The sequence below is a fragment of the Lichenostomus cassidix genome, chromosome 5 (genome assembly GCF_008360975.1).
Source record: "Lichenostomus cassidix isolate B80296 chromosome 5, HeHo_3.0, whole genome shotgun sequence".
NCBI lineage: Eukaryota > Metazoa > Chordata > Aves > Passeriformes > Meliphagidae > Lichenostomus > Lichenostomus cassidix.
Genome location: NC_139486.1, coordinates 52,726,443 through 52,752,798, shown reverse-complemented (window position 1 = coordinate 52,752,798; position 26,356 = coordinate 52,726,443). Strand labels below are relative to the sequence as shown.

The 26,356-nt window shown below is 41.3% G+C and overlaps 2 protein-coding genes across 6 annotated transcripts in view; one reads left to right on the top strand and one right to left on the bottom strand.

The window, feature by feature from the left end:
• USP47 (ubiquitin specific peptidase 47) overlaps nt 1–2,020 on the top strand; it is a 51,960-nt gene extending 49,940 nt beyond the window's left edge. For all 4 annotated transcript variants that reach the window (XM_085063103.1, XM_085063101.1, XM_085063102.1 and 1 more), the window contains one exon: nt 590–2,020. In XM_085063103.1, the coding sequence (XP_084919229.1) occupies nt 590–764 (175 nt within the window). In that variant the 3' untranslated portion in view covers nt 765–2,020. The remainder of the gene's footprint in view (nt 1–589) is intronic.
• Nucleotides 2,021–3,570: 1,550 nt separating this feature from the next.
• Nucleotides 3,571–25,109, bottom strand: DKK3 (dickkopf Wnt signaling pathway inhibitor 3). Of its 2 annotated transcripts, XM_085063105.1 has the most exons (7): nt 24,819–25,105; nt 23,080–23,217; nt 22,491–22,574; nt 8,745–8,837; nt 7,256–7,400; nt 5,303–5,459; nt 3,571–4,121 (listed from the first exon to the last, which is right to left on the bottom strand). In XM_085063105.1, exons 1-7 carry the CDS (start codon nt 24,975–24,977, stop codon nt 3,878–3,880), a joined length of 1,020 nt encoding a protein of 339 aa, XP_084919231.1. In that variant the 5' UTR covers nt 24,978–25,105; the 3' UTR covers nt 3,571–3,877. The 2 variants fall into 2 exon arrangements, with proteins under 2 accessions (XP_084919231.1, XP_084919230.1); XM_085063104.1 differs by lacking the exon at nt 8,745–8,837 and having other exon boundaries at nt 24,819–25,109.
• Nucleotides 25,110–26,356: the final 1,247 nt, after the last annotated feature.

Sequence of the window (26,356 nt, the reverse complement as noted above, 5' to 3'; positions counted from 1 at the left end):
AGAAATTAGTATGGCTTCTTTCTAAAAAGTCTGTTATGATAAAAATTCTGTTAATGTGAAGAATGTTGATCAGCTGGTGGCAGTAGCCTGGAGCAGGAGTTGAGGACTGAGAGCTTGAATATTGTCATTTCTCCTAAACTTGGTGGTTGGGGCAACCTCACAGACACATTGCTGCAGTGGTATTTTTCATAACTGTGTGAGTTGAGGAGAAACAGCTGGTTGATAATGTGCTGGTCTTGATGAACATTACTTGGGAGAACATCTGGTAGGGACTAGCGAATACACTGCTTCCAGCTGTTGGCACTGTGACCAAATACAGAGCAGAGCTGTAGTTGTCTATAAAGAATAGGAGTAAGAGATGGAGGAGTATGGGCTTCTTTCTTCCCCTGGGTCTGTAGTCAGTTCGAATGCTGAATGTTTCTGCTGCAAAAGCAGGTTTAGACACATTGCCTGTTTCTGCAGAATAAAGCAATCTGTGAGAGTATTATGCTTAGTTGTGGCTTTTACTAAGTTGCTTCAAGCAAAAAATGCAGAAATCTACTTACAGTTACTGTATTGATCTGAACTTGAACATATGTTTGTGTTCTAGGGATAAAACAGAAGAATTAATGGAATTAACAGATGAGCAAAGAAATGAACTGATGAAAAAAGAAAGCAGCAGACTCCAGAAAACTGGACACCGGGTAACCTACTCTCCCCGTAAAGAAAAAGCACTAAAAATTTATCTGGATGGAGCACCAAATAAAGATTTGACTCAAGACTGATACTTGCTATAGCATTTTCCCTGGGGAATTTTTTTTGTTTCCAATCAAAAGGTTCACTACTACTGTGTAGTGCCATTACGGCAGGACATTCATTAGGTGTAAAGCGCTGACACCAGCACGGGCCGGGCGGGTGCCGGCCGGCAGCGCAGGGCCCCCCTGGGCCACCGTTTGACTTGGAATCATGTTGTGCACTATAGTCAAATGTACTGTAAAGCTAAAAGGGATGTGCAAATAAAAGATTAGAACTCAAAAGTGGGCGGGGAGGGAAACGAGTGGAAATTGTTGAGGACAGTGTGCACATAGTAGCTAGTGAAACTAGCCTCCAACAGGATACTCATAGCTTAATAATAAAAGCTGTGCAAAGGCCATGAAAGAATCCTTTTCTCTGTTTGTTTCACTGATACACGCATTACCTCATCAGAGAGTCTGGAGTAAATGTTAACACATTGGTTCTAGGAGAGCAGCGGGAAAGGGCCGGACATGGGAGTGCTGCAAGTGTCAGGTTTTAGAATATTCTTCCATGAATTTGGGGGTCTGAGAGGTGTCTGCAGGGAGCTGCCGGCAGGCGTTGTTTGTTTGCAGAAGTGCTGTTGTAAGGTAAAGTGGTTTTTAATAGGTTACGGAAGCCGATGAGCAGCTCTAGTATATTGCGTTCAATGTGTAAATAAAATCTGCCCTATCCATTTACCAGAACTGCAGTTCAGCTATTTACCATGCTATTTCTTTACACATATCGACATTCATTGTGTACATTTGGAAGTATAGTTGCCTATTTAAATCTGTATTCATTTTATGTTTGACGATGCTGGGTACTTTAGGGTTGTACTTCCCCTTGTTAATGAAGTTTTTGTTCTGTTCTGCTGTTTTTGTACATTTTGTTTTTAAGACTATTGCAAGTTTGCATCTTCTCCACCCGCTGAAAGTCAGTTTATTTCTCCCAGAGTTGATTCCATAGCTATATGTAGTCAAATATTGGGGCAACCTCTTAACACCTCAACGTACAAACTCGGTAGTTCAGGCTGTGGTGCAAAGACTGATGCAGTCAACATGATTTCATTGCAAAGCCTAGGAACAGCAATTTTTGCTTTGGTCCATAAAGATCAATAGAGAACAATTCTCCATAGTTTTTGGAAAAGCCACCTAATTTATAACAATCAAAAGATTTTGGTAAACTTTTTCATGCCAGATGCTGTTTACAACAATGAACATGCCAATAAAACATTTGTTCATTCTGTTGTGTTATTTTAATCATTAAATGCTGTGTTTTTTATTTGAAAAAATTATGGAATTGTTTCATGGAAATACAGACTTTCCCAAGGCAGTGCTGGAATTGCAAGGCTGTGTGTTTGTGTGTATGTGCACAATCCTCCCAATGTACAGAGTGTTACAGGAACTGGTTTATAGGCTGGCTGCTGCTCCTCTTTACATTCACACCAAATTTTTCTTCAACTGTGAGCTTCCTTTTCCAGAACTGAATTCCTCACCAGTGAAACTTCTAAGTTCCAAGTATGATTGGCAGCTAAATTCCACTCCAGAGGGAAAGGGATATTCCATGACAGAACCTTCAGTTCTTCCTTGCCTGCTGGCTTACAGCCACCTAAAAATCCTGAGGAGTCTGGCAGTTTGAGAACCAGGCAGTGCACAGAGGAATTCCCTCATTCTTCCTCTTCTGCCTGTCCTGTGCTGTGTCTTGGCCAGCATCGGTGAGGTGGAAGTTGGAGGCAAAGGGAGCGCAGAGGGAGTACCGTCCCCTAGGTAAGGTACTTCATTAAACTGCCATTTACCATATATATATATATATATATATATATAGACTGCTGAAGCATCCTTAGAGCTTTCGGAAGAGAGAAAAAAATTACCTATCAAATGGATCATGAATTTTCTTCAAGCTTAGGCAGTTGGAGAGGCAAAAATATAGAGATGAAATTTAGGATTTGCAGCATCAAGTCCTGAAGAGGGCAGTATTTACAGACAGTTATTGCTCTCATGGGTATTTTTTTAAATGGGAGAATTGCAGTGACATTTAATTCCTTCCCTTGTATAGATGGGGCTGTCTCTAAAGCACAGTAACTTTATTCAGGATAGAAAGGGAGGGTAAAGTCAGCGAACTCTCAGAGCCAGAGTCTGTGTGTGTGTTGGTGTGAGAATTGCTTGCAGAATCCTTAAACCAAAAGTCAGGCAGTTCTGGTCCTCCCCATTTATAACGACAGTGGTTATTAACATTAATTCTGCTGCCCAAGGAATGTGTTGAAAAGCCTTCACAGAGCAGAAGTGGTGAAAGATGTGCAGACTGGTGGCACAGTCTAATATCTGCTCCTGTTTTTGGTGCTCTAGTGTTCCAAGCTTAACATAAGCATTAGGGATCTTTTGGGAAGAAGTGCCGTGAGAAGTTACTTGGCTGGCACCTCATGTCGTGTTTTACCATGTGCAACAACAGATGGTGAAATTCATACCCCAGAAAACCATTAACAGGGGAGGAGCCATGGGAGCAAACTGGTGAGACAGCTGGGAGTTTGGTGAGTCGGATTTTACTCTTAGCTTGCTATTGATTTCTTAAATCAATGACCTTTTAAGATGGTAAAAATAATCACAGCTTGTAACATGCACAAATTTGTGCCTGTGAAGTGTATTAAAAGTGTAAGCCAATTCTAAGGAAAAAAAAATTTAAATTCCTTTAAAAAATCCTTAAAATCAATGACTGCAACAGTGTCAAAGTAGATGGTTCTTACCCTAGGAAAATAAAACAATTCTAAACATCCATACTCAAAAATCACTTCTTATAATTACCATAGTAACTTAAAATTAGTTATGCTTGTGTGTATTTTTTAATGAGTACAAGTACTAAGAAGTTTATTTCTGACATACAAGGGGAAAATACAAATCCAGAAGAACACTCATACGGTTCCCATTTGACAGAAGGTTTGGTCCAAGGATTGAATGGATTCCACAGTAGCTGGGACATGCAGGTTTGGTGCACAGAAAAGGATTCTTGTTGAACACCTTGTTTATTGCACTTCTATCCAGCAGTGTATGTTTAGGGTTTGTACAAGCAAGACGTTAGACCAAAAAGAAAAATCTAGAAATAACTAATTAAACTGTCTGGTGCTTGGGCTTTAGATTTCATCTCCCAAATCTGAGTCCTGAGCTGAGTCAGGCTCAGACTTCAAACCTGCTTGGTCCTCCAGACTTTCTAATTCTCTACGCACTTCCTGAATGACACTGCTTTCCTCATAATCAGAGAGAAGATCTTGGGGGATCAAGCTGAGAAAGGGCATCTCATCCACAATTAAGGGATCTTCTTTTTCAGTGTTCTGGGTTCCATTGGCAGACAGCTGACACACAGATGTAGCGCTGTGGCTGTTGGAAAAAGATACATCTGGTCATACAGTACATCATTTTGTGTTCTGATAGTTTCTTTATGAAATTCTCCATTCCCTCCCCACATAAAAACATGTTAAATGCACAATGGATCTACCCTAGCTGATTTCACCAGCAGCTGATTCTTACATGCTGGCCAGCTGGAGAGTTAAAGATGAGATTGTCACATACAGAGATCCTAAGGATGCAAAATGTCTGATCCTGGGACACAAGAGGGCAGTGGCTCTCAATAAAACAGGTAACAAATAAATGTTACCTGACTCTTCAAAGTCAGATAGAAAATTCTTGTGAACTATAGCTGGACAGTTCAGCTATATTCACACCCTAATTAATTTCTGTGTTTCTATATCCTCATCTGAAATGTTGTTCTTACTAGATCTGACATTTGCTGACAGACCCTGAGGTTAATGGTGCATTAACTAAAATTTTGGTGCTGAAAGGATGGGAATCAGCTCTGCTTACTTCCTTAGATGACATTTATGAAACAAAATGCTACCCAATTCCTTTTCATGCATGAAGAAACATACAAAGAGTTGGATGCAGAAGAGAGAAATATTAATCTACCTCTCTATCCCAGCTATGATTTTTTGTTGGAATTTAATATGATGCTGGTAGTGTAGGAGCAAACTTGGAGAATTTACTTAATAGAAAATGTACTTTTTCTAAAACTGCTTTTAATGCAAAACTGACATCTCACTTTCTGCCAATGAAACTGGTAATGATTCAAATAACTCCTTTTAAAGAACTATTAAAACATGATCTATGAAAAGTTTGTATTAAAATACCTTTAGTGTGTCTTACATTTTAAAGCAAGCAAAACTTCAGACAGAAGCCCAATCTAACACAGAAATGTGGTGGACAAGAACTGTGGGCAGAGAATTAAATTGGAATTCTGTGTCTCAACAGCTGGTAGTCCTGACTGATTAAAAAGCAGTACCAGCCTCATTAATTCACACACTTAACTCACACCAGATTAATGTGTTGCCAAATTCAATTAGGCACATCTGTGAGGATAAAGCAGAAAGTTTCAATGCTACTGATGAGAAAAGTTGTCAAAACCTTTTCTAGTGAGGAAGAATCTGAAGTTCTGTAGCTCTTTACCACAGAAATAGACTCCTCAACAATGCTAAGCAGCTTGTCTGCCCAGCTTTGGTCCTTACCTGTGAGGCTGGCAGCTCAAGCCACTTGCACAGGGACACTGCTCCAGGACTCCATCGGGCTCCAGGTCCCAGGTGATGAGGTTCAGAAGTCTGTTGGAAGGATCGTGGCAGGGCTGCCCTTCCTCAGGTAAGGGTGTGCACACAGGGAACAGCAGCTCTGCAGGCCAGAGTGAAGGCATTTTAGAAGTCCATAGCTGCCTGCTAAACTGAGATCACCCTGTGTTTAATTCTGTATGCAAGATGTCAAGACAGGCTTGATCTCTTTTAAAATCCCCTTACCAATTAGGGAGCCATAACAATGTTTTTTCCACTAGATGGGAGTAAGACATGTGAAGTTCACCCTTGATGAGCAAGATCAGCTTGACTCAGAGCCTGCTGTTGAGACAGTACAGCACAGCTCCATCCCTTGGAGATTCCAAACACTATTCTAACCCCAAGAAAACTAACATTACAGTGAATCCTTTGCAATGAGTAGCATTAATGGTTTAAAATCTGAATGGAGAAATACCTTGGTATTTTAGAGCTCTGGTATTTTTCCTATTTCTTTGCAGAGGCTTCAAATACAGAGCAATTGTTCAGAGACTAAATAATAAGGCTACAAGAACTAAAACTCGGACATTTAATATATTTTAGTAATTCTGCTGTAGGCAAAGCTGTCTGACAGCATTTGGGGTTTGGCACCTTTGTTTCTACACAGAGCTGAATTTCAGCCTGTGTAAGAAATTATTTAAGATTGTGTCCTTTGGGTTTCCTCATGTCAGTCACTTCCAGTCTCAGTCTGGAATTCAGCTCTTCCAGATGTTCCTATAAAACCTCTCTTCCTCCTCTTGTCTTCACTCAACTCACATGGCAGGATAACATATGAAAAGAATTCAAAATTTAAGTTTTTTAACCAGACTTGGTCAAACGACCCATATATGTGTGTGTATACACAGACACATGTGCTTCAGTGTATATGACCTATGAGTTCCCAATTTCAAAACATTATGTACTGAGCAGCAAATACTCCAGTTTACTAAAGCTTTATATAAAAAGTATACATCTTTATTACGATAAACTTTTGCAATACTCCAGTGATGGAGAAAGGCCTTGAGCTTAGGCCTAACCTGAAAAACCCTAAAGCCCTGCTAAAGCAGACACCTGTTAATAAAAATTAATTGCTATTAACCAGTAGCTCTATTTTAGGTTATAATAATAGTATTCTGTCAATTTTCATCAATGTACTTATCAATTGATTTTTATATATATAATTACTAAAATTGAAGGTACAAGGTCACCTCTGGCTCATAGCAAGGAAGAAGGCTAGGGAAGCATCTGGAAGTATCTACCTGGTGTAGGGAGGTGGATGGAATTGTGTCCTGTCACTACTAAAATAAGGTGAGTTATGATAAATGCAGTGAGGAACTAGCGGGTATAAAACAGTAGAAAGAACTGGACCCAACCAGACAGGACTGGGGATTGATTTCAGGCCTGAGACCTTCTCCTCTGTCCTCCCTTCTGTAAATCAAGTTTCACATTCCCATGTGGACTGACAATATAATCTGGGACATTATTCCTCTGTCTCTCTTGGCTGCCTGGTCACTACTGCAGGGTGTGATGCCCTGGGAGGCTCACATAAAACTCGGAGTATGAAATGTATCTGCAGTCTGATTTTGAAGGTCTGCTTGCTGATAGAAAGGAGAAGCCACTTTCAGTCAGCTCTTTAATTTCTCTGCACATCTTGAATTCTGTTATTTTTGCTCTGCTGTGTGAAAATTTGATATAAAGCTCTGCTGCTTTTAAATGCGTAAGACTCCCCTTCAGAAATGTAAGTTTTTGAACCTCGTGCATTCCACAGGCCAAGGGAGAACAACCTATTGATTCTGTAGAGATCTAAGCACTTTCCCTGGGCTAAAAAAAACCAAATATCAGTGCTCCTGCATGCTGAAATGCATAGGGTAAAGCCCTGTGTACCTTTCTGGAAAGCACAGCACGTTCCAGGGTTGCAGTCATGCTGGTTCTCACAGATGGTGCCGTTCTCCCCTCTGGAAATGGATCTCCTGCACTCGCCCCACACGCAGAGCTGCTCCCCACAGCACTCCACATCCCGAGTGCAGGACTGCCAAAGGCACAGAGCACAGGGAAAACTGGCATTTAGCACTCAGTGAAGAGATCACACACAGCTACACACAGAATTGGACCCTGGGCCTGAAGACAAGATGTACTTTAAATATGTCATATTCCCACTGTTTAAGTAGAACTGCTTCATTTCTCTATTTAATCATACACAGAACTATTGCCACACAGGAACCTGCACAGTAGAGTAGCAGAGCTTCAACCAACCTGGCCTTGAACATTTCCAGGGATGGAGCATCCACAGCTCTGGGCAACCTGTGCCAGGGCCTCACCATCTTCACAGTAAAGAATTCCTTCCCAAAATCTGATCTAACCTGCTCTCTTTCAATTTAAAGCCATTCCCTCTTTTTCTGTCACTACCTGCCCTTGCAAAAAGTTCCTCTCCAGCTCTCTTGTAGCCCCTTTAGGTACTCAAAGACTATTCTAAGTTCTCCCTGGAACTCTGTGCTCTGAAATCAAGGGAAACAAAAACTAATAAATGAAATGTCATCAATGGAGAACATTACTGATTTTTTCCATTGTTAAATGCAGTCAGGAATTTGCAATTTGTTCAGAATTGTTTTCAAAGAGCAAAGCAAAAAAAAAAATCTTTCTAAAATCCATTTTCAGTTGTAATAAGAACCAGACTTCATTGGTAACCAAGAATCTTTGAAAAAAAAATCTCTTTGCAAATCAGAAATGCAAATCTCTAGCTAAAGTTAGCTTTGTATGACAATTGCCCCAGCGTTTCAACTACAGACACCTAAGAAATCAACCTAATAAAAACCATGTGTGTCACTTTGTTTCATTTTCAGGTAGCTTGATTAACATCTTAAAGAGTCATAGAAGGTCAGCATTCTAGCAGCTTTTTCCTGTCTGTGTAAAGCCCTGTATGGGCAGCCATAAAAAATCTGTATTTTTTTTCAAGTGGATCCCACAGGCAGTGCTCAACACAGAGCAAGGAGTAGGACTACACTGGCACTATTAAGACCTGCTAATTAAGGACAAAAATGATTTGTAATTGTGGAGGTTCTACGTCAGGAAATTGAACCCACCTCCTTTATCCTGAGCTCACTTTAAACAGAAGTGTAGCTAGGATGCAGTTTTTACTTTCTTTATCCTACAAGTGTTCTACTGACAATTGCAAAGAAAAGATGGGGAGGGGAGTAGGTGTTGGGTCATCCCAATCTCGATTTTTAATTACTCCAAGTTAACATGAAAAATTTTTTACCCTCATGCAGAAAGCTTTGCAGCTTCTTCTCTGCCAATTTTGACTTGCTGACGTTAGCAACAATAACTGACTGAGTTTCTAAAGATCACATTAAATTACATCTCATTCAGGACTTACTGTGTGCTGGGGTTTGCAGAGCTGACATTTGTATTCAAAGGTGGAGAATTGGCAATATTTCCCTGTTTCACAGTCTTCGTCAATGATACACTCCTGAAGAAAAGGATAAAAGTGTGATTTGCCAGAAATCCATACCTCTACTTGAAATACCAGAAACTCTTAATGGATTATATTTCTTCTTTGGAAACCAAGAAAAGATCTTGCTCTGGTTCTTCAGAAAACCCCAATTCTGTAACAGACCAATGCCCTCTCTCTGGCTTATCTAAATAACCTGGCCTTGAATTGTTGGGTGGCTTCACTTCTTGAGTACATGGCAGTGAGGAGAATAGAGTGAGTGGATATATTTGTGCACCCTCATGTCTGGTTCACAGGGAGGGACTGTTTTCCCATCCAATGGTTGCATCTTAAAAATTGAGTGATTAATACTCTTCTCTAAAATGCCTTTTTTTCCTTTTTCTCCAGGCTGGAAACAATCTAGTCAATAGAAGAATAAATGATAGTGCTGTTCTGAGTCGTCTGTACTTCATCATTGGTTTGTACAATTGTTAGTGTAAAGGTAAAGGAAAAAGGAGAAGGAATTACACAAAAATCCCTGCATTCTCTGAAGTAAGGACTTGACTGCTCTTTGGCAGACACTAATCTCACTTGCTGCAGCTGACCACCTGTGCAACCTGTACTGAAAGTTTCCACTAAGCCTCTCATTTTCTTCAGATTTAACCTTTTGGAGGGTTCTTGCCCTGTGTGGGGCAAGGCTGCTCTGCCTGAATCAGCTTTGTCCAAGTAACCCATTTTGGACACCTCAGATGTTTCCAAGCAGTTTGATTACCCAGAACAGAAGCTAAACACAGTCTAGGACCTGACTCTTCTCAAGTCAATAGCTTGACATTCAGGTTATGTGTTTGTAATTCACAAGAAGTCATTTTGGCTATTTTAAGGAATTAGTATCACCAGGTCTAAGCTGCTATAAATTACCACAATGTTTTTCAACTTCATTATGCCAGTACTGTGTGTGTTCTGCTTTTTCTTCTCCTTTCCTGTTGCTATATAATTAGGTGGATCAAAATCCAGATACCCAAATATTATAGAGTATGTAGGAGGTTTTGTGGTTCCAAGTGAGCAGTCAGCCACTTCTCTTCAGCAGCCATGCTCTTTTAGGCCAACTTTGTGTTTGTAGCTTTGTCAGCTTCTTCTACAAATCCCCTGTATAAACCATACCCAGAATAGACTACAGTGTTTCATTCCTGTTCCATCCACTTCCAGGCAAACAGCCAGGTCTTGCTGTAGTCAGGTTTTCCAACTGTCCTTCTCCACAAAGGAGGAATCTTGCTATAATTGTTTTTAGGCTCATGGAATAACTCTTTCTCTAGCTCTAAAACCACCTAACACCAAAGTTGCAATTCTCCAGTCGCTGATTTCTCCTGAATTAATGAGTCTCACACCAAAAAACTTTTTCCTCTTACTGAATTGTGTCCCACCAGTTCAGACGTTCAGTTTTATGAGGGTTTCCAGTCAGGACAAAAAAATCCCTGTGTGGTTTTCTTTCCTGGCATGGAAAAGGCTTCCTTTCACATGTTCTCTGACAAACCGTGTGCCACACTCCAAACCAATTTACTTCACTCAGATATCCACAGTCAGTGCAGAACTCAGTAATGCTTACATGCAGATGTGTAACCATATATTTTTTTGTAATTCTTTATTTTTCTTTATTTAATCAGGCAACAGACCTTTTATACCTCAGCTACCTCTAGACAGAATAGTTGCTGGACAAGGAGCAAATCTGAACACCTTCATCAGCTGCAATAGATTCTAAACAATCCATTTGGAATTGTGAAATCTAAGTTATTTCCCAGAATATTTTGTCTTTGCAGGAACAACTGTGTAAACTGAGGAGAGGGAGTCCTGGCTTCTGATGTGCAGCAGAGCATACAAGCTGGGCAGATAATTTAAAGACAGAATTAGCCACACTGGTGATGATGCACATCTCTATGAAATCCATTTCAGTGTTACACCATTTAATTTAATGTTGTAGCAAAGGAATATGCTGTTTGGGAAGTGCTAAAGATTAAAACAGAGTGAAAGCAGTGCTGTCTATTTATTAATGGGTGTACTGGGACCCATAAACAACAGAGGCCAGGATGGAGAATCCCATCTATGTACCTGCAAGGACACACTCAGCATCCTGTGGACTCTTATTATAATATTGTGCTCTGTGGTGAATATCCTACAGCACCTGGAAGCAATTTGGGCATTAGGCTCTGTTCCAAAACCAGCAGAGAAAAAAGAAACCAAAAACCCACCCAACAAAAAGCTGAAACTCATGGAGAAGGTTCCTAAGACTGCTGAAACAACTGCTGCTGAAAGAAACTTCAGGTTTCCTGTCTTTGGTAGATGATTCCAAAGACTACTGCTTTCCCAAGGAATGGTTAGTGTCCATTTTATTTGAGAATAAAATAAATATTTGAGTGATGTTGGTGGCAGTCAGACATGGCAGGAGCACAGCTCCCAGAGCACTGAAATAGATGATGCAGGACTGTCCAGGTCAGGAGTGGTGGAACAAGCTTTGACACAAGTGCCTTCCCTCAGGCCTGCTGCTTACACACACATGGAAAGGCACAAAAGAAAAGAGTTTTCAAGTGATGTGTCACTGCAGCCTCCAGCCCACAGCATGGCCATGGCCTGGAAGGTGCTACAGGCTGTTCTGGCAGCCTGTCCTGACTGATCTGAGTGTACCCCACTGTGGTGTGGATCACATCACCCTCTGCCATTAGAGCACACTAAGGATAAACAGCGGGAAGCAAAGGATTTCTCATTTCAAGTTAAGAAAGCAGAGCAATGTGGCCAAAGTTAACCTGCTTTCACATAGAAACCCACTTTCTTTGGCAGGGTGCATCTGGTTTCTGTACCTCACTACAGCAGTACTTTTAATACTCTGTTGCTGGTGATACAGCATGTACTGAAATCACACTCATTTTGCTTTGCTTTTTCCCTTAATCCTTAATTAAAACCCTAAGAGTAGGCTAGAAAAAATGCTCAAGTCTACCCTAATGCTGTCTGACTTTCAAAATGGAATCACTGATTTTAAATTCAAAACTGATATTGGATTTGTCTGTTCCCTCTCCCCACTCACACTCACCCTACCTCCACATTCTCAGAAAGTTTTAGTGACAACCTTAGAAATGCACAGGGGAGCCTTTTGCAGTGTCCTGGGACAGCTGTGCTTCAAAAGCTCCTCTGAACAAAAGGCCCTTTACATGTTTAATAAAAGCTCCTCATACAAAGCAATTCCCTTTACAAAAACCTGTAACTCAGGTAAATCTCAGTGTTAACTCCAGCCATGGCTGAAGTGCCATGTTCATACGGGAACTGAGATCTCTTAGCAAGGAGGACTTCTAAGAGTTAACATTTCTGTGTTTTACAAATCCCCTTGTAGGTTTTGTTTCAACCCCTACAAGTTGTTTCACGTAGAGCTGCTCTCCATTACTGCAGCAGATGGCAAAAACTGCTGAGTAGTAAGGAAAAAAAAAAAAGAAAAGCATAAAACTTGTTTTATATTCTCCATGTATTCAAAAAAAAGGCAGAATTACATAGGATGGAATATTGTTTTATGGAAACTACTACCTCAGTTTGAAATGCAGTAGCATTCCAGTTCCTAATCTCTCAGTTGTCTAGACAGGGCACATAATGCATTTGTCTTTAATGAGATATGAATTAATTTGCCTGAAATATCTCAAAACCTCTGCAATACTTTCCAGCAGCGCAAGCGTCTCACTACTGTCCTGCCAAGTACACAGCAGTCATAAAATTAGGAACTTCTGTTAAAAAAAGCCATCCTAAAAAGAGTAGACATGAGCTGCAAACTGTGGTACAGGAAAGCCAGCTCTCTGGGTGGCTGTTCAACAGGAATGTGACTTCTGAGCTCAAAACTAACAAATAACAACACACAAGTCCCTTGGGTTTGTCTTGAACTTCTCCATCAATCTAATCTCCTCTGATTCCTTTTCCTCTATTTCCCAGACAGATTTTAATTGGAAAAAACTTAGTTTTTGGTTTTCCACAACACAATAGAAATGGATGCAAAATATGTCTACGTGACGTAACTGAAGGTGGCCTGAAGGCACTTGAGCTTGGCTTTAGGTACCCAAAGCAAAACAGCTATGGTAGCCTTAAAATGCTGTCCAAAAGCTTAGGGAATTAATTGAAGTAGGCTGTGGCCCCCAATAAACTGCTCACCACCAAAGCCAGTGTAGGAACTGCATCCTTTTCTATAGCACCTGCTTATCCCCACCACACAAACATGATCCTCTCACTGATCAGCCCCTTATGCAGTTAATGGTCAATGTCAAAAGAGGAAATAAATAAAATATCATCTTATCCACAGCTTCAAGGATCTGACTCCAATGAAAGAAGAAACCACACCCAAAAAACCAAAGAAGCAAAACCAAAAAAATTCCTGACCAGTGGCTCAGACTAATGAGAAAAATGGTGCCCAGATGCTCTTTAAGATCATGTTCTGTTCACACTTGTTCAAAATCTCTCTGTATGCCCTGCAATAATTTAATAGCAGGTCACTGTGCAGAAGCAATCACTTGATTTTCTTCCATCACCCCTTTTTTTTTTTCTCAGTACTAATAACCTGATGTTGGCAAGACTACAGCTTCTGCAAATGCTTCTGTGTAGGAAACACAGTGCCAAGTACTCATTTCAATCAATTTTGCAACAGTATCAAAGAGGATACACAAGAAGAACTGTTCAAATTTTGTAGAAAACCCCCCACAAATTATGTATTTGACAGGTAATTAACTTAGTCTGGAAACTAAGAGCTATCTAGCTAAGAAAGAAGAAAACGACTGTGTCTATGTGTGTGTGGGTGTATAAATATATATATGTATATATTTATGTATATGTGAGCTCAAAACACTGATGCATGTTTATAAACAAAGTTTTCCTAATGAGTTTGCAATTAATGGTCTTTACAGAGAAATGCATCTACCTGTGCATCTGTTAATTGGGGGATAACAATTCTTTGACAACCAGAAGATGTGTCCAAACACTTGTGGTCTGAGAGACCCTGGGTTTTACTCTAAATGTCTTGAGATCCAGTAGCAGCTGTGGAACCTCTGCAGAGCTGTGCTACAAAGCTCTGGAGTGCCATTATTTGTAAGTAGCAGTAATGAGACAAAGACACAGCTTTGATGTATCTCTGTTCCCTGGGAGCTGAATTTTAATGCAGGCTGCTCTTGTCTCTACAATTGGCAGCCACAAAGTTTCCATGATTCACTACTGAACTATGTAAATTTTGCAAATTTGTAAAAGCAAAACAACACAGAGTAGCTGTACACAGCGAGGATGTGAAACAGCTGTGTGAAAAGAAAAGCCTTTGAAAACAAGATTTCTGTACTTAATAGCCACTGGCTACTCTTAATCACTAATTTAAGAGTAGCACGCTGAGAGTAAGATGCTGACCTCTGCCCCATTCCTCACTGAACTGATTTCAAACCCTGAGTTTTATGGGCTTTGTTCTTATATAATGTACTTTTTTTGGTAGTCTACAGTTTCAACAGACTTATTGACTGTGCTTAAGGTGCCAGCCAAAGATAATAATACTGGAACAGGAGCACATTGGTAAGGATTGACATACAATGGATTTTGCCTATGGCAGAGCTGACAGTGTAGGAGAGTGCTGTTACTGCAGAAGAAATGGAATCATTTATTTTCCATGAGCTGTAGATGGAAGAAGAAAGGGTCTTTAGCAAACTATTTTTGTCCTTCCAAAAGGGACATAATAATATGAATGCATTACAGATTTCCACCACATTTGAAGTCCAAGACAAACACCTACTAGAGTACCAAAACTTTCCCTTGCTGACAGCCGTGAGATATCTTGGACCCAGAAAAATCACTAAGGCTCCTCTTTGCCTGACACCATGATGTCAAGCTCTCTACATGCCCTCAGATACTGCTTCTCCCCCTGGACTTTCTAAGGGAAGAAGTTTGAGGGATTCCTCATGTGATATAAATTCACAAACAGGCTCTGAGTCATTTCCAGAGAGAATAACAAGTAAACAGATCCAGAATTCTCACCCCACCCTGCACATCTTTTGTACAATCATGCTGCATGATGATATATTACTGACTGGAAGGGAGAAGTGGATTTGTTGTGAAGATAAGAATCAAGACAGGTGGGATTGGAGGAGGGTGGGATAGGTGGAGGGGGGTTCTCTGTAAGCTGCAGAGGTGAACAACCACGAGCTGGCAGCTGATGCATTCACCAGTGTGGTGTCCCTCAGTGCTGTCAGTGACTCATAGCCCCTCCGAAGGCCAGGCACACACTGACTGCACAAAAGATGCCAAAATGCTCTTTGTAAATCACATGGGAGGAAGGACTAAGTTGAGACTCAGCTGACACAGAAATGCATTTCTCAAGGCAATGCATTTGAAGCCACCATTCTACAGTGCTTGTTCTCTCTTTCTCTTTCTGAGGCTCATCATATATATGTCACAGGGCCAACCTCCCAACCACAGCAAATTCTGCCACCTTACCTATGACAAAACAGATGTTACCAGCTGCAGATCTAACCTATTTCTGTATCCTTCCTATCTATCTCAACCACTTTAAGATTATAACAGATGTAAATAAAAGACAGACAAAGTATTTATGCTATACATCCAGTGCTGTAGCCAGTGTTTCCTAAAGCCTTAGCTACAGTTGTTACCCTAGCAGCTAAGGCTTGCTGCTTAATTAGATAACACAGTTTCAGCTAAAATCTCAAATAAACAGTGCTGGAGCCAATGGATTAAGTCATGTAATCAAAACCAGTGGAAAAAGAAATTCTCATTTGCCTTAAAGCTTTTGCTCTCATGATTAGTTTGTGACACGTGTATGGCAAGAGAAAAGAAACACCACTGGTAAACCTTTAATAAAGATAATCCATACTATGGTCTCTTAACAGATGTCTCTAGAACATGAAATTGCCACCAGGCCACATAAAAGATTCAATTTCCTGACTGTATGTTACCTTAAAAAGAAGATTAAAACCCCCTATTTCTCTTAGAATAAATAAGTTGATCTAGGAGAGGCAGAAAGTAAAATCATTCATGGTGATTTGCTTTTATATCTCCCTACAACCTGGACATGATCTGTAAAAGACAATTGCACAGCCTTGGAACCCTAAACTCAGCATGTTATGTGTGGGAAAACTGAACCAAAACCAGGGGAAAGGTGAACAACCACCCTTTGACTTACCCTGCTCCTTTGCCACTGCTGGCTGGCAGAAGGGTTGTGGCAACCAGTGTGCAAACAAGGGCGAAACAGGAAGCTTCATGCCTCCCTGCACAGGGAAAGCTTCAGACAAGGCAGGATTTATTTCCACAACTAACAAGAATGCTGGGAGCTTTAGAAGTGGTGCATGGACACTGATGAAACACTGACTCTGAGAGAAAGTTTTGTAGCCTTCAGGAGAAGTTATGAATTTACCAGTCTGCGCTTACTAACCAAACCTAGAACATTGAATCAATTCTGGCCACTGACACTGTGTTACAGTAATAGCTTGTTTTTGGTGAGGAGAAATTTATTACAAGAAAAGCTTTCTCTCTTCAGTATTTAGCTACTCAAAGAGTAATAGTCCAGATAGATAAAAAAGGTGAGGTGGCTCTTCAGACAACATAATATTTGCATAAAAATTTCCTTTTTCTTTGGGGTTTAGCTGGAATAGAAATATCATATTACAGCACATGAGGATCTGGCAAATTTTGTAACAATTCTAAATACAGACATAGACTGGAATTGCTAATGGAGACTTTGGAATATAAGTACTACTATAAGTACTACACTGTTTTGTTTCCTTAACTTCACAGAAAAAAAACCCAACTTAAACTAAGCTAGACTAATAGCAAATATGAAAGGAATCCTAGTCACTCTTTCAATGTATTTTTTTCATTAGTAACAAAGTAAATTTACTAAAGTCATCTGAATTATTTCCGACTCCAACTGATACCAATAAGACCAGGATTTGACACCTTTAATTAGGAGTAACCCTTTTGCTGTTGCATCAGTTAGTTGCCTGGAAATCTATGTCACCACTTAAGAGGAAAAAAAAAAAAAAAAAAAGTGATACTGATCTGTGTTCTCTGACCTTTGCTTGTTATGTTTTCAGCCCAAACACCTGCCTGGTTGGCCTCACCTCTCAGCAAAAGGCACCTTGTTCCCCTTGCCTCTGATAAGGTCCAGCAGCTGTTCCCACCTCCTGTTTGCTCAGGGACACCAAGCCCGAGAGCTGAGCCCATGGAAACTGCAGTCTCAGTTCTCACACTGTGGCCATTGCACCACTATAATATCACAAAAGTTTGGACACACTGTCCACTCCTGGTTCTCTGTGTGGACTCACAACTTTCTACACAGCATTCTCTGGGAGAAAACCAGCTTGGGATGGACTGAGTTTAGTAAATAATGATGTGGACACTGAGGGGTGTGTCAGGCAGCCAGCAATCACAGAGATTTCCCACCTTGCTCCTCAAAGAACTCTCTTCCCACAGGATCAGAGGTGACATTTGTTTTTCAAAGTGCTCCTGGTAGGTCTTTCCTTTCACTGAGGCTAACATTCAAACTTTTTTTGGCTGCAGTCCAGTGAACATCAGGTAACTGTCAAAAAGTTGGATTTAGAGACACTGTGACTGAAAGTAAGGCCATCCTATCATCCATGACCTAAATTAAATCTCTTAATAGCTTTTGCATCACTAAGGAGCATTTCCTGCTTATGGAGTTATCTATGAAGTCTCAGAGATATGCACACAATCCATCACACCTTTCATATAAGAATATGTCCCTCCCTGCAACAAGATTCACAGCCTGAAAGTATTCCAGGTTAATAAAAGCAACTCAAAATGCTGATTGAACCATTCTTCCCATCTTTGACTAAATCCTCCTTCCCTTTGCATCCTTCTCCACATCATTTTCTCCTCTAACAAGCAGACTACTTGTCCTCATGAGCTATTTGCACTTGACCCTCAGCTTCATATCCTACATTTCCAGGAGCAAAACTGAAAAGGGAACAAAAGAAGGAGTTCAATAAAATGTTAAGGATTGGTTAAGGATGTCTAAACCTGCCTGAGAAGCCATGGCTCTCTAAAACAAGTAGTTTGCCTTATCTGCTCCTACACCAAGAATTTCCTAAAAGGTGGGTGTTGTGAAAAGAGCTGTACCAGTCCAGACAGGATTCATGGAGCAGAGCTGGCTGGACAGTTTACAGAAAAGCAAACTTAGAGTACAAAGAAATTAAATTATTAAATATACAAAACCTACCAGATTTAGATATTACATGATTTTTGGCTAGACAGAGGCCAGGATTTCAACCCAGGAATGCACTTACTGGGTCTATTGATAGTTTAAGGCTGTTGAGTGCAAGGCACCAGGGACTGAAAGTTCTGTGAAGAATGCAGCAAAAAAATTGGACCCAAATGTAAGACTGCCTAAAACAAGTGTCCTCCTTGAGGCATTAGGGAGCAGAAGTCAACACCAAGATGCTGCATTTTCAAATTTCTGCTATCAACTCCTCTCCTGCAGCACTGCTAATGGAAAAATTGCAATTTCCCTTTCATCATAGCTTCTTTCTCAATTTTCAAAACTTCCTTTCTACTGAGTACTGGTAGGAAATCCTCTGCCTGGAGCAGCATGAGCCTCAAAGAGAGCAAGTCCAGGACACGTGGCTGAGAACGTGTTTGCTGAAATCATACACAAGTTGTCCGGATAGGAATCAAGCAGTGCAAACAACAGCTTTTACTTTGAAAATCAAGGTCTGGCATCACAGGGTCTGCCTGCTAGGGACTGCTGGTGTTTGAAATCCCTCCCTAAGCAGCTGCTGTGCTTGCAGAAGGTGTGTCCCACACACACACAGAGCACACATCGGCCCTGGTGGAGGAAGAGCAAGCACCTTGCACAAATCACACCGAGGGCAGCTCTGCTCACCCTCCCACAGAGAAACTTTGACCTGTGCTGTGTAAATAATGAGGAGGCACAGCCATGCCCTCAGCCTCTGCCACCAAGGACAAGAAAAAGAAAGGAATGGGCTCCATAGTGCCAAAATCAAATTAGAAATGCATGATACCCTTTCAGCTCCCTGATACACTCTCCTCAGATACCAGCATCTTTAAAAATCTCTTTCAAAAAAGAGAATTGGAAGCTACCAGTTATATGTCTATTAAAATTTGAAAAAAGAAAAAAACACGAAAAACAACCTTGCTAAAAAGAAAGTATTGCATTTTTAAAATTATTTATCAAATTACTAGAGACAAGACAAAAGTTCAAGTACTAGCTTTGAATTAGAAGAGACAGCTTATGTAAAATACTACTCTGAACAGAAGCAAGAAGTGAGAAGAAATCTTTGTGCAGCAAATCTTATCATTTTTTCCTTTCATTTTTCATCTTTGCTTTCCATTAGTTAGGCTAATGTATCACAACTGAAACGGGTCTAGCCAACAAGCTGGAGAAGATTTTGATTTTCATAGGATAATGAGCAATGCTGTTATTTTTGCTGTGCTCTGTATTTGAACTTTTGACAGAAAATACTCTATTAATTTGCAGGCTAACCGATGCTCCCTGGAGAAGTAAACGATAGAGCATTTGAGCCTTAAATCCAGGAACAAATGGATGTCAAGCCCTCCACAGACTTTATGGCCATGCAGCTACCTCTTGCCTGTGTCTGGCCTCTGTAAAGACACAAGACTGCTGGCTGACATCTATAGGGGAGGCTGCCAGCCCTCACTGACATCTGAGAAAGTGAATGTGAGTCTGGCAATGTCAGCGGGGCCTCCCAAAAACGCAGCACCTCTGAGGAACTGGATTGCATTGCCAGAAATGGCAAAGAGCCCAACTCCTCTTCTGGGGAATTCAAATATCAATAGACTCCTGGCCATAAAAGCACTGTCCATCCATAGAAGCCCTGAGCCATCCAGCAACAAAGAGCAGTCTAAGGAGAATGCTTCTGTGATGCAGAGCCAGGAGGAAACCCTGTCTGAAAGAAGTGTGTGTGGAGGATTTTCATTCTGTAACAGTGCATCTGCACTTTATGTAGTATAAATGCTTATATGTATTTATTTATATGCATTTTTTGTGTGTGTATTTGCACCTGCTCCAGGAGGACAAGCACCAGGATTTAAAAAGCAGGCACACCTTATTTTCCACAAAGCTGCTTCTCCGGTGCTGGATTTCATTCCAGCCAGTGTGTGGATTTATTATTGCAATGCAGACACATCTTTGCCTTCTTGTGAGGCTTTTGTGTCATCCCTCAAAGGCCAGAAATGTCACATGAAAAATTTTCACTGATTTCACAGGCTTATAACTCAGCTCAGAGAATACATGTAGTGAGGGGGTGTAGGCATCCAGTTATCACAAAATACTGCAGCAATAAATCACCTAGAGTTTAAATCCCAGAGCAGGTGGTTTGTGATGGTTTGGAAAATTCTTCTTTTTACCACCCAAATTTTTGCCTAAAGTGCAGGAGCTGTGGGAATCCTTAACTTTTATAAGGTAAGCCTATAAACTTAACCTCTGAAACCAGAATTACTCTTCCACCACCTGTTGGTCTGTGAAGCCTGTGGCCTGGAGAGTGACTGGGATATATCACAGTGTCACACAGAACTTCAGGTATGAAAATTTATTGTACATAAAAATGAACAAAGGGCCCAGTGCAAAGTTTTCTGCAACTCATTTCCCAATAACTTTGCCTTAAATTTACAGATCTAAGCAACAGTGCCTTTTAATTTTGACAAAGTTTTTCTCCTACTTGGTAGATCTCTTCTCAGCTGCACTTTTTTCCTTGCTGTAACCCAAATTTTCCAATTCTTAATTGCATTACTCCTACAATATTTCTTCACCCTTGTAGTGCCAAAAGTGATAAATAGTCCTCCTTAATGTTTAAAGCTTGCAAGCATTTTCAGATTTCCTTCTCTAAGGCATCTCTTAGTCAAATTAATTTCCCTCTCTCCTTAAATAACAGCCATGTACATCTGTAGGCTGCTTTTCATCTAAGCTGGCAACCTCTAAATAAGGTGTTTGTACCACAGACATGCTGAAAGTTCAAAATGAGTGTGAGAGGGGAAATAAACATTAACAACTGCAGTTCTGTTCCAGCAGCTGCTGCCGTGAGGATGTTGATGAACATTGTGCTGATGAACATTCAGAGCTGCATCAAGGCTGCCATCACCAAGTTTGACAAAAATTTGTATTCAGTCCTCAAATTCTTCAGCTGGAACACTAATAACAGGATGAGTTTTGGATGCAGCACTGGCTTGGTAAGTGAGGCAAACTTCCCATATGGAAAATGCAGCTGTACCTTGATATATGAGGCTTATAAGGAACTTTACATGAACCTTGGAGAAAGTTAATTTTGAAATAATTTTTACAGCTGTGAAGAATGATTAGACACCACAGGCAAGCCAAATACATTATGAAATATCACTAGAGTTGTATTCCAGTGCTAAGAAGGTTAAAAAGTTTGCCTTTGTACATTGGATTTGAAGATGATGATCATGTTTGCTTGAAAAAACCCCATTTGGATTGCCTTCATTAGACATAATCTCCTTATTAAAAAGTACTGTGTAGTGCTTTAACACTTTGTATAAAACCAGCTGTAGCTTAGAATGGTTGGAGTTTATGACATACCTTGACTTTCCACTTAAACTATAAGCCTTGCCAAATTGTAAAAAAAAAAAAAAAAAGTAAAGTTGCTTGTGTATGCTATTTATTGCTACTTGCCATTTTCAAACTTAAATAGCAGTATAAAAATATGAGCTGAAAGAGGGAAAATTTTAGAGGATGATAATAGAAAAGAGGCACTAATTCCAGGTTCTGTGCCCATTAAAACTAGGAACTACTGCCACTTTTTTTTTTTTTTTTTTTTAATGTTTTATAAAATAATTACAGAATTGCTTCTATGAAAGAATTGGAAGTTACTCTAAAAAAAGCCAGGGCATGTTAAAATAAATCAAACCACAAACTATTAGTCAGATGAAGCCTTCTATCAGAGGAAACCTGGCAAGCCCAGTCTTAAGAAGAGCACCAAAAAAAAGTCCAATTTGGTAAGACTACAACCGAAGAAAACCTAACAATTTTTCTCAGTACTGATATGTGCTGTATTTCTCATGTGACTACTGATGTTTAGCAAATGTACCTGTGCCTGCAAGACTCAGGTAAAGAATATTCTTGATCTTTTAAACTTCTTTGAGAATCCTTAAACAACTGTATTTTGAGAGGAGAAGGGAATTTCTCATCCCTCCTCTCTTCCCCCTCCACAAAGTGACCTTTTATAACCAGTTGTCCATCACTGTGTTAGGCTGGAAAGAAAATAGAGCCATATACTGTCCCACAGATTCTTCATTAATAGATGACTTGGGATTTTCTAGTGTTAAAAGTCTATAAAGGATTTTTTTAGTGAAAGACAAGAGCAGTATTATACTAAGGGTTTATCCACACTCACTGGAAAGGACTGTGTAACCACGCTAATTAACATTTATATTTGAGAGATGAATATTCAATCATCAATTAACCACATCATTGAAACTCTGTTTCCAATTCATAACGTTCCTAAGTTAAATTAATTAAAAAACATGAACATTTTTGACTGCTTACCCCATTAGTTTTGTGTGATATAAATCATTCTAAATTTTTTTTGGGTGAGCTCTATCAGAGTCTTCTGAACAAGGGACCCAAAGTATTTGTTTGATTCTCAAAAGGAAAAAAATGTGTTCACTTACGTGATTTCTTTTGTTTTCTCCATCTCTTATGGATGTAATAACTGTCTCAGAAAAAACTGTTGATCCAGTTTTGTTATCTGTAACCTGATACAGGAAAAGAACAAAATATCAAACAACAGTTTTTATTAGTCCTTTGTTACTCTCAGTCCTACATTCTGCAATAATTAACCCACTCCCACCCCCTCTTGTTTTCCCATTTTGCTGTCACTCTTAATAAACCCTATTCTGAGTGGGGAAAGTAGATGACAGGGCTACCTCCTTATCCATTTAAAATGTCACTGTAAAGAAGCTAACTGAGCAGGAGATGGTCACTCTTTGATGACCCATGTAATAGCTGTAGCTGTGTTCTATTTTAGGAGGCACCTTTTTCAAAATAAATTATTATTTCACACTAACCTCTAATGACAGGTGTTCTTAACACTGTGACTAGTCAAGTACAGAGGATACAATAAAATCCCAAAGTAATTATCATGAGGAAAGTTTACACTCCAAATTATTTTGTGAATAAATATATAAAATTTGCTTTGGTTTTTTTTGAAGAAGAGTTGTGTTAGAATGGAGAGCTCACCACATATAAGTTTTCTCATACCTTATCAATTTCTTGATGAGTCTGAACAGTTCTGTTGCCCACTCTGGTCTCCGTGTTGGACTCATTATGGTAGTTGGGAGGTAAGTTTTCAAAGCTTACTTCTGACAGTTTTTTTGCCCCTTCCTCTTCAGCTTCCATCTGCCAAATTTAAAAAAAAAAAAAAACCAAACAACTGAAAATTAGCAAAAATGACAGAGAAGAGACCAAGCCATTCTTCTTGTGCAGGCCCCAGTGACCCCCTGTTTAATTGTGGATACCCCTGGACGGGAACTCTTACTCAGCTGCTCCAGCACTGCCTGCAGCAGCTCTTTTAAAGGACTAGAAAAACCGGGCTGAGCTGAACCCTTGAGCTCTGGGCTGTTGAAGCCAAAGTCAGCCCCTGTGAAGGAAAAAAGTGTGCAGCTTAATGGCAATTTGGTATCTGCACAGGCTGGTGTCAGTTGAGAGCCCAGCTCTCTGCTCTTCACAGAAAACCACTAAAGACTTCAGACAGACTTTCCTATCTGACAAAGAAAAGAAAATATCCTGCCAAGAGAGAGAAACATATGCAAAGCCCCTTGAAGTCAACAGAAACAGCCTTACAGATGAGGGTGAATGCATCCAGAATTTAATTCTCCATATCAGTTCCTACTCCCTTTGTCTGTGGGATGAGAAGGGCGTGAATCTTGTAAACACACAAGAATAAATAGTGTCCCTTTGTTATTTGCAACCTCTGTAACAGAGCTAGGAGGCCACAAATTCAACCAGGATGAACAACAGGATTCTTCCAGGGACAAAAATCCTTTTGGCGTGTCTGTTTATTTTAAATAACAGCTGCAAATCTTTTAAAGTGCAAACCATTTATCTCCTAAGACTCTACTCAAACAATTCACACTTTGTGCTGTACACAGACCATTCCTCAATCCAGAACTGACTATAGAAAAACAGGCAGAAATTTTGATTGCATCCTTAAGCATCTTTGCAGCATTTTAAAGAACGGCTTGTCTCAGTGTGTTTGCAGTCTAATTGAAGTGGATAACAGAGGGAGATCTCAGCAACTGTCCAGATGACAGTAAAAATTCAGAAAGTATGTAATTATAGTAAACCAAGGTCTGTTTCCCCAGAGGATTGTCAGCTAAATGTTTTTGTAGATTATGTATTTTTGAATGAGAGGAAAAGAGAACTTGAAAGGAAGATTCTTAACAGGAAGTGGGGAAAAAAGCACACAAGAAAGGGGAGTGCAGGGACAAGGTGTTTTGACAGCCGTATGAGACAATGGCTTGGGGTCTGGTCTCAGTTCCTGGCTTTGAAACGAGTCCTGTGCGATTCTGGGACAGCAATCTGAGACCAAGACACGCAATTACATCACAAGCGAGCTGCTTCTCCACAGATTCTCAGGACACTTACAGCTCCGAATCCTGGTTTGGGATACCCGCGTGTGCCTTAGCTCCTGCTGCACAAAGACAATCAAGTAACTCATCCCTTCATTCCTCCCTCGCCACGCTACTTTCTCCCTCAGGGATCCAGCCGGACCATCCCCTGGCACCTTCGCCTCTCTGTCTGCCCTCACAGAGGCGGGCGGGCGGCTGTCCCTGGCATCCCGGGCTGCGCTCAGAGGGCGATTCCTGAGGGCTGAAGGACACCGAGCCGGGCTGCTGTGCCCGGGCAGCCCGGGCTCCTCCGTGCCCGGCGGGAGATGCCCGCAAGTGCGGCCCTGCCAGGGGGGATACGGGACAAGGGATCCCCGGCCGCCCCCTCACCTCCTGCACGGCGTTGCGCAGCTTGTGCTGCGTGTCCTCCATCAGCGCCTCCACCTCCCGCAGCATCTCGCCCAGGCTGGCTGCCCGCCGCCGCCCGCCGCCCGCCGCGGCCAGGCACAGCGCGGACAGCAGCGCGCCCAGCAGCGCCCATCGCCGCATCCCGCAGGCCCCGCTGGCCCTGCCGCTGGCCCCGATGTCCCCGATGTCCCCGATGTCCTCGATATCCCCGCTAGCCCCGCTGGCCCCGCCGCTGTCCCTCAGCCGTGAGGGCTGGCGGGCGGGCCCCGGGCGGGGCGGGGCGGGAGGAGCGGGCGGGCCTCAGCCCCCCGCCCTGGGCGGGAACAAAACCCCTCCCGGGGAAAGGATGCTGAGGGAGAGGGGGAAATGCTGAGGGAGAGGGGGAAATGCTGAGGGAGAGGGGGAAATGCTGAGGGAGAGGGGGAAATGCTGAGGGAGAGGAGGGAATGCTGAGGGAAAGGAGGGAAATGCTGAGGGAAAGAAGGGGAATTCTGAGGGAAAGAAGGGGAATTCTGAGGGAGAGGAGGGAAAGCATGCTGCGGGAAAGAGGGGAATGCTGAGGGAAGGAAAGGGAATGCTGAGGGAAAGAAGGGAAATGCTGAGGGAAAGAAGGGGAATGCTGAGGGAAAGAAGGGAATGCTGAGGGAAAGGAGGGAGATGCTGAGGGAAAGGAGCACTGTAAGCTTGCCGTTCAGACCCCATTGTGCTTTGCTTTCCAGAGAAGGTTCTCAAAAGATGCTTTTAGCTTTCTGCATGTCCTGCAGCTGGCTGGCCAACACCCCGCTCTCCCTGGCTGATTCCCTTCAGACTGCTCCCAAAAAATATTCAGGCTACACCCTAACTTTGTATCTGTGTGGGTCTTCCCCAGTTTCCACATCATTTTTACTCCTTGTGCTGTAGCCCGAGGGTTTCATGGATGGCTTTCGCTGCAGTCAGCTCACAGCTCCAGCACAGCACTGCCTGGGTGAGAAGTAATGGTGAGCAAACCACTAAAATATTGAAAATGTCCTGCAAGCCCATTATTACAACGATCACTAGTATAAATCCAGTGCTCCTGGCAGGCTAAGAGAGCTTCAGGCAGCTCTGAATGCTGGCAGAAATGCAGTAGAAGGCAGCAGAGATGGGAATGCCTCTGTGTCCCCAGAGGGGAATCCTTCCCTCAGACTCCCAGCCACCACACATCATGCTTCTGTTCAGTGCCACACAAGATTTCATCCTGGACACATCATAAATCTTAGTTTATTGGTACAGTAATTTAATTTTTTTTTTTTTTAGATGGAAACCTCTCAGACTACACAATGTAAGTAATTAAGAATGTTAGCAGTTATCAGGAATCAATTAAGAGTTTAGTTGTGTTCAATCAAATTGCAGGAAGTGTGGCATATGAAACAATCCTGTACTGGCAGAGAAATATTTAGACAAGAAACTCCTTTTTTCCACCTCTGCCTTTATACGTTTTTCAGATGTTGGTCAGATTTGGAGTTTGGTGCTTTTCACCTCGGTATCAACTGCTCTGTCAG